At 45.9% G+C, this 7970-nt stretch overlaps 1 protein-coding gene across 2 annotated transcripts; it reads right to left on the minus strand.

Moving 5' to 3' along the window:
* Positions 1-321: 321 nt before the first annotated feature.
* On the minus strand, positions 322-3540 carry LOC109763456 (uncharacterized). Of its 2 annotated transcripts, none has more exons than XM_020322304.4 (2): positions 2139-3540; positions 322-627 (listed from the first exon to the last, which is right to left on the minus strand). In XM_020322304.4, exons 1-2 carry the CDS (start codon positions 3472-3474, stop codon positions 593-595), a joined length of 1371 nt encoding a protein of 456 aa, XP_020177893.3. In that variant the 5' UTR covers positions 3475-3540; the 3' UTR covers positions 322-592. The 2 variants fall into 2 exon arrangements, with proteins under 2 accessions (XP_020177893.3, XP_020177892.3); XM_020322303.4 differs by having other exon boundaries at positions 322-663.
* Between the last annotated feature and the right edge of the window lie 4430 nt (positions 3541-7970).

A 7970-nucleotide genomic window follows, 5' to 3' on the forward strand; every position in this document is an offset into this window, starting at 1 on the left:
CCACCACGTACTAAATTCTAACAATTTTATTATGCTTTTTCATTCACCCCCCACTGTATGCTGAAGAATTCCACAATCTGAACAATAACACATCAAGCTCTAACTTAGTTAGCCATGGATTGTCACACAGGCACAGCGTGAAGCGGCGACGCCTGGGCACAGCTAGTTTTCTTTTTTTAGGTAGGCTGGCTTTGTTAGAAGGTTGTGGCCTAGGAGCAATGAAATTGCTGAAATGCGGGTGACAGATGAAGAATCAACAGTTCAAGTAGCAAACGATCAGCCATGCAGTCAGTTCGAAACTAAAATTGGCCCAGTAAAACATAATTAACGCCTCCCTCAATTCCAATTTCATATCTGTCTAATATGAAAGAAAAGATGTTCAAATCTCAAACTTTTATAACTCTTAAACATACCATTACATATCATTTACTCTAATAGATATTCATAGGTACTTCATCTTCATCACATCAAAGCAATATTTTGCCCAAATTGACTTGATTGTGCCTGCAGTGCACGATGAACCAGAACCAAACATCATCTTCGATTTGAGCAACACCAAAGTGTTCCACAGCAGTTAGCAGATTCCAGCCCTTTAACTGGCAGATTGCTTATGCTTCTTAGGGTCCACTGAAAGACAAGTTGGCTTGTTGTCACATGCTATCCCTTTTACAAATAGAAATAGAAGTAACTCAGGTACATACACCATCGGAACATCTTGCAAGCAGTACGGACAGATAAGATGAATTGCCACTTAAAAAACAGAGTACACAATAATAGTCCAAAAAAAGAAAGACATACAAGGAGAAATGACAATGCATTGGAATATATTGATAAAGGAAACTGTTGCACCTTCAATATTAATGTAAACGTAATTGCATCATATACTTGATCTGGCTTAAGATGGTAACCGGACATCACGCTCTTCAGCTAACTTGTCATCGAAGTGTTGTCTTTTTCTTTTTGTGACAATAAAAACAAGGCTCATCCCTAGAATCAGGAGGAAGATTCACATGATAAGACCAGCAAGGCTAATACTACAAGAGTTTTACCTAATGGCATTCTCATGGAGGGAGAATGGCTTTTCACTGGCCCAGTATCCAGTTACACGATATACTAAGTACACGCTATCTGAAACAAAAGGATTCTAGATAACAGAAACAGCCAAAAATGTGTGCCCTGATTGACCCACAAGTAACCCAAGTACCCAACGAAACACATTCTAAAACTTTTTGCCAACAGAAAAAATTATGTATAAAGGGCTTCGTATATATCATCTAAATGCACGAGACATTTGCTCCGGTACAGAAAACAGAGGACAACATAATTTTTATGCTGTAAAAGAGCAATCAGAATAGTGTGGTTCCTAGAATTCTCTTCAAAATAGCCTACATTTGAACTCCCAAGGGCAACTAGATGGCGGAAGTACCAAAGCTATTATTGATGTACTCCCTCCGTTTCCAAACATAAAACGTCTTATGTTTGGAAACTGAGTACAGTGAAGTGCACCTACACAATAGGAGCGGCTCTTGAACAGCCTAACAGAAGATTCATGGCAACAATGTATTAAATGATTCAGTTAATTAATACTCCCTCCGTCCGAAAAAGCTTGTCCCTCAAATGGATGTATCTAGCATCAAGTTAGTGCTAGATACATCCATTTGAGGGACAAGCTTTTTCGGGCAGAGGGAGTATTACCTCCATCCCAAATTAGTTGTCCTATATGTGTCTAGATAAGGATGTACTCCTATCTAACACTAGAACATGTCTTGATATATATCTAGAGAGACAAATCTAAGACAACTAATTCAGGACGGAGGGTGTATATATTATTATTATAACACAGCGAGACTAGAGATTCATGATGCAAAATAGCAAAATTGGAATCTTGAGACTGGAGCAAAGCAGCAGAGCATAACATAGGGCAAACAACCCTGATTAGTAGAGCAGTATGGGTCTAGAAGTCGTTGGGCAGAGATATGCTAATGATACAGTAGTTATTATATGTATTGCATCATACGGTCAGATAAACGAGCAAAATTAAGTGTTACGGTACCATATCCAACAGAAAGCTAAGCAAAGGCAACCCAGTTAGGTGGGAATCATAGCATTTGAATATTAAGAGAGCTTCTTCTAGTTACCTGTTGGCCTTTCAAGGTATTTGCAGAAGACAGATGGAAGTAGGGGGGTAGCAGGAATGCGGCTACGGCGATGTTCCACACCCAGAGACTCACATGACAGCAGATGTGCATTTTCGCCAACCATGATATTCCACCCATCACCATCAAACTCCTCCTCTGTTAACAGGCAGCAAAGAACATTCGGGTCATCCAAGCTGATGGTTGGGAACTCAGGAAGACGCTGATCTATGTGCAGATCTAGGTAGCCAGGTTGTGCCCAGAGAGAATACAGGTTGATCACATGATGTAGCTTCCACTCGAACTTGTTGGAGTCCAACGTCCAAACGGTGATATCCTGGGTAGGCCGCTTCTGCTGGCCTCGGCTTTTTCTCGCAGGAGGCGGCCCATGGAAGTCATTGTCAATGTGCACAAAGCACAGCATGCCTTGGCTGATGGACACACTTCGGAATCTGTCAGGGCGGCGCCTTTCAACCCGTTCCTCATCAGAGAAATCATTTTTCCCAGGGAAAGGCACAAAGCGGAGCACTGGGGACAAGTCTTGTATCGCGAAGTCACATAGCAGAACACCACTCATGTAGTCAATACAGCACAGGAAACGGCCGGCAAAAGCAAGCAGATTGTCGGTTGACCAGAGGTTGGGGAACTGACCGCCATTGCTCTGGTCCTGCGGCTGAGGGGCAGGCATCTCGGGGCTGAGTTCCCACTGTTTAGCCCCAGAGCGGAAGACGCAGAGTTGGGCACAGATACCATTTTTTCCGCGGCAGACATCGATATCGGCAACGATGTAGCGATCCTCATCTTTGAGCCGCAGGATGCCTGTGGTGACGAAACCCATCAGGAACGGCCTATTGCTCTCGATTGTGTACGGTGGGAGCCGCTGCACCGAGGGGCGAGGACCGCCGGCCTTGTAGACGAACAGATCTGCCGGGGGATCCCAGTAGCTCGGGTTGTTGACGTCGAAGAGGACGATTTCCTTGACTTTTTTCTGCGGGTAGGACATTTGAAAGAGGACGAGGTTGTTGTCGGTTGCCCGGAGGAAGGCATAGGCGGGCGGGGTGTGTAAGGCAATTGGAGGTCCCTCCGGCAAGTGGAGGTTGAGGCAGGAGATCCCTTTTTGAGGAGCCGCGAGGGTGAAGGTCACGTAGCAGGAGGGGCCGCCGTCCATGTCGACCGGAGCGGCGGTCTTGTCCTTGTCGACAGCCACACGAGCAGCTTCTAGGCTGTTGTGGCGGTGGGTCTTGCCCTTGCGGTGCAGCACCACCCAATGAGGGAGGACGACGGTCTCCTCCTCCGGCTCCGGCTCCGGCGCGCCTCCAGTGTCCATGGCGATCGGCATCGGGAATAAAGCAGCCGCCGCCTCCCTAACCCTAACCCTAGTTTCTGGTGGGGGAACTGATGGACGGGAAGGAAGGAAGGGAGACAGTGAGGCTCTTATTGGGCGGCTTAAGCGCCAGCGAGCGGAACCGGCGCTCACGCGCACACCTTCGTGGGCTGGCCCAGCTAGCGAACGGACGGTCGCGGTGGAATTCCCCTGGTCGCGGTTGACCGATCTGACTATTTCACCATTGACTATTCAAAAAAGTGTTTTTAATCAGGAATTAAAAAAATTCGTTCACAGAAAAAAGATCACAGGTTAAACAAAGTTGACGAATTTAGAAGAAAAAATTCATAAAAATGGAAAAGGTTCATCGATCTTTAAAAAAAATCACTCAATTTAAAAAAAGTTCATCGATTTTACAAAAGAATTTGATCAATTTTGAAAAAAAAATCACTGATCTTGAAAAAAAGTTCATCAATTTTGGAAAAAAGTTCATAGATTTTGAAAACAAATCACTGATTTTGAAAAAAAGTTCATAAGTTTTGAAAAAATTCCATTCAATGTTGAAAAAAAGTTCATCGGATAAGAAGAAAGAAATGTGTTCCAAAGAAAAAAGAAATAGAAAAGAGAAAAAGATGTAAGAAGAAAAGAAGGAAGAAAATGTGAACGAGCACATCATGTAAAGGGAGGTGGATGCGGTGGTTAGTGCAGCTCCTTGGGGTGCCGCTGTCCACATGCCCTCGAGGCAATCACCAAATTCCTCATGCTTTTCCCAGTACAATTCGTACTTAAATAGCTTCCTTTGGATAGACGCCGGCTCACTGGGCTCGAGAGCTAGTCTGATCGGGCAATGATCTGAAGCTGCGCCCGTCTCGTGGAACAGACTTGCCTGGGGATACAAAGCTGTCCACTCCGAGCTTGCCATAGCACGGTCAAGCCGGACATGGCAGTAACCCCCACCTGACGTCTTCTTCTCAAAAGTCCATGCTTTTCCATGATAGCCTAGATCTTGAAGGCCACACACATCCATGGCTTCCCGAAATCCTTCAATCTGAGAAGACCTGCATTGACCAGCCCCGAAGTGTTCATGTTGGTGTAGAACTTCATTGAAGTCCCCAATACACAGCCACGGCAAGTTGCTTTCAGCCGTCAAGGACTTTAGCAAATCCCAGGTTTTGTATCTTTCCCCCGCTTGCGCCTCGCCATACACACAAGTAAGCCTCCACTGAAAAATTTGGGATAGAAACAGTAGCATCTACGTGATACTCCGAGTAACCAAAAACATCTAGCTTTATTCCATCATTCCAAAAAACACCAATGCTGCCACTATGGCCCGAACTACCAACAGCATAAGAGTGATTAAAACCTAAAGTACCAGCAAGATTTTCGACACGTGCTTTAGATATCTGAGTTTCTACTATGCATAGCACTGTCGGGGCCAATTGCTTCGCTAGGTCGCGAAGCTCACGAATTGTCGCAGCTTTGCCCACACCACGACAATTCCAACACAGAAGATTCATTGTGCTCGGCGATCCTCCCCTCGGGAGGTCGCCGATTTTGCATCATTTTGTTTTTCACTTGTTGGTACTTTATTCCCATTATTCTTCTCAGCACTTGTCCTGATTCTCTTCGGATCCTGCTTTGACGATGGGCTGGCAGGGATCGCTGGAGGAGGCAGGGCTAGTGTGGTCTCTTTTGCCGACGCTACCGTCCCGGCACCGTCCATTGGTTCAGACAGTTCAGAGGCGCGCTTCCTGTTCGCTTCTTCAGCATGCTGCATCTCTAGGTCCATATCCTGCTCCAGGTCCTCTTTGTCATCTGTTCCAGGTTGGTTGCTTGCTCGGCCTCCCGAGCGTCCACCCCGGCGACCACCGCACCTTCCACGGCCACGGCCGCCACCCGGTCCTTGACCCACGCGCATGTTCCAGGTTGCCCTTAGATCCTTGAAAAACAGAGCTGATGGGGCATGTATTCCATTGCCATGTCCCTTGAAGACGTGGCCCAAATGTCCACACACCGCACACCAATCCGGGAGCCTTTCATACTTCACCAAATAAATCTGCCTTTCTCCTCCCCGGATCATTGAGACTGTGTTCTTCAGGGGCTTATAAACATTTATCTTCACCCAGACCCGGTAAAAGTTCCCGGCAAAATCTTGAGTGATTGGTTCCGCAAACAAGACTTCTCCCACCTTTGCTGCCAGCGCACCAACCAGGTGTGCATACTTATCCGGAACGTCATGAATTTGGATCCAGATATCAATTGTGTTGAGCTTCACCATGGTAGGCTTCGTGACACCATCATAGGGAACCAACACCACCGCGTTGCCCCTAAAATTCCAGGGCCCCTCTTGCATAACTCGTTCCCAGTCGCCTAGGCAAAACAACTGGAGGGAATACAGATTGTCCTCCAGCGGACGGAACTTCACGTCATGAGCTAGATCCCATGCAGCCCGCATGTTCTTGAAAAACCAGGTTTGGCTATAGGGTTTATCGATGTGAACCCTAGCCAGCGCCACCCACCTTGCAGCATCTGGTGGCGCATCCTTCTCGTCGTACACCACATCATCAAGATCTTCCTCCCGCAGACCAAGCTTGGCCATCATCCTTTCCACTTCGGTAGCAGTGTTCGGTCCCGAAGACCCAGATCCATCTGCTGCCATAATCAAAGAAACTTGCCCGAGGAAACTCAGATCGGTCGATAAGCTAGGGGGGGAACCCTATCTCTCTTTTCTTCCCAGGACACTGATCAAGGTCACTCGGCCCTAATCGTTCAGTCAAGGGAGATCGGAGGAGGGAAGGTCAAGAAAACTCGACGGCGGCGGCAGAGTCGCCTCCGGGAGAACCAAAACCCTAACTAGAGGGAACGCCACCAGGCCCTTATTGGGCGGCTTAAGCTCCAGCGAGCGGAACTGGCGCTCACGCGCACACCTTCGTGGGCTGGCCCAGCCAGCGAACGGACGGTCGCGGTGGAATTCCCCTGGTCGCGGTTGCCAGGCCGCGGTTGACCGATCTGACTATTTCACCGTTGACTATTCAAAAAAGTGTTTTTTAATCAGGAATTAAAAAAATTCATTCACAGAAAAAAGATCACAGGTTAAACAAAGTTGACGAATTTAGAAGAAAAAATCCATAAAAATGGAAAAGGTTCATCGATCTTTAAAAAAATCACTCAATTTGAAAAAAGTTCATCGATTTTACAAAAGAATTTGATCGATTTTGAAAAAAAATATCACTGATCTTGAAAAAAAGTTCATCAATTTTGGAAAAAAGTTCATAGATTTTAAAAACAAATCATTGATTTTGAAAAAAGTTCATAAGTTTTGAAAAAATTCCATTCAATGTTGAAAAAAAGTTCATCGGATAAGAAGAAAGAAATGCGTTCCAAAGAAAAAAGAAATAGAAAAGAGAAAAAGATGTAAGAAGAAAAGAAGGAAGAAAATGTGAACGAGCACATCATGTAAAGGGAGGTGGATGTGGTGGTTAGTGCAGCGTACGAATCCATGAGGTCGCAGGTTCGAAATACACCTGGCGCACGCATGAGCAGTTTTCGCCCGCTAGCAAAATGGTCTATATCAGCCGCCTGAAGCGCCAAATAGGTATCCAACGCTCCTGGGTCTCGCTTATATTATTCGTTTTGAATGTTTTATATGCATTAGTATGCTATTTTATATTATTTTTGGGACTAACCTATTAACCTAGAGCCTAGTGCCAATTCCTATTTTCCCCCTGTTTTTGGGCTTCGCAGAAAAGGAATACCAAACGGAATAAAACCTTCGCGATGATTTTTCTTGGACAAGAAGACAACCAGGAGACTTGGAGATGAAGTCGGAGGAGCTACGAGGCGGCCACAAGGACGGAGGGCGCGCCCAGGGGGGTAGGGCGCGCCCCCACCCTTGTGGGCCCCTCGTGCACCTCCTGACCTAAGTCTTTTGCCTATGTATTCCCATATATCCCCAAACCACCAGAGGCAGCCACGAAAACACTTTTCCACCGCTGCAACCTTCTGTACCCATGAGATTCCATCTAGGGACCTTTTCTGGCGTCCTGCCGGAGGGGTATTCAATCACGGAGGGCATCTACATCAACACCATTGCCCTTCCGATGAAGCGTGGGTAGTTTACCACAGACCTACGGATCCATAGCTAGTAGCTAGATGGCTTCTTCTCTCTCTTTGATTCTAAATACCATGTTCTCCTCGATGTTCTCGGAGATCTATTCGATGTAATACTTTTTTGTAGTGTGTTTGCCGAGATAAGATGAATTGTGGATTTATGATCAGCTTATCTATGAATATTATTTGAATCTCCTCTGAATTCTTATATGCATGATTTGATATCTTTACAAGTCTCTTCGAGCTATCGATTTGGTTTGGCCAACTAGATTGGTTTTTCTTGCAATGGGAGAAGTGCTTAGCTTTGGGTTCAATCTTGTGGTGTCCTTTCCCAGTGACAGTAGGGGCAGTAAGGCACGTATTGTATTGTTGCCATCGAGGATAAAAAGATGGGGTTTACA

Source organism: Aegilops tauschii, chromosome 5 (assembly GCF_002575655.3).
Source record: "Aegilops tauschii subsp. strangulata cultivar AL8/78 chromosome 5, Aet v6.0, whole genome shotgun sequence".
In the NCBI taxonomy this organism is placed as follows: domain Eukaryota; kingdom Viridiplantae; phylum Streptophyta; class Magnoliopsida; order Poales; family Poaceae; genus Aegilops; species Aegilops tauschii.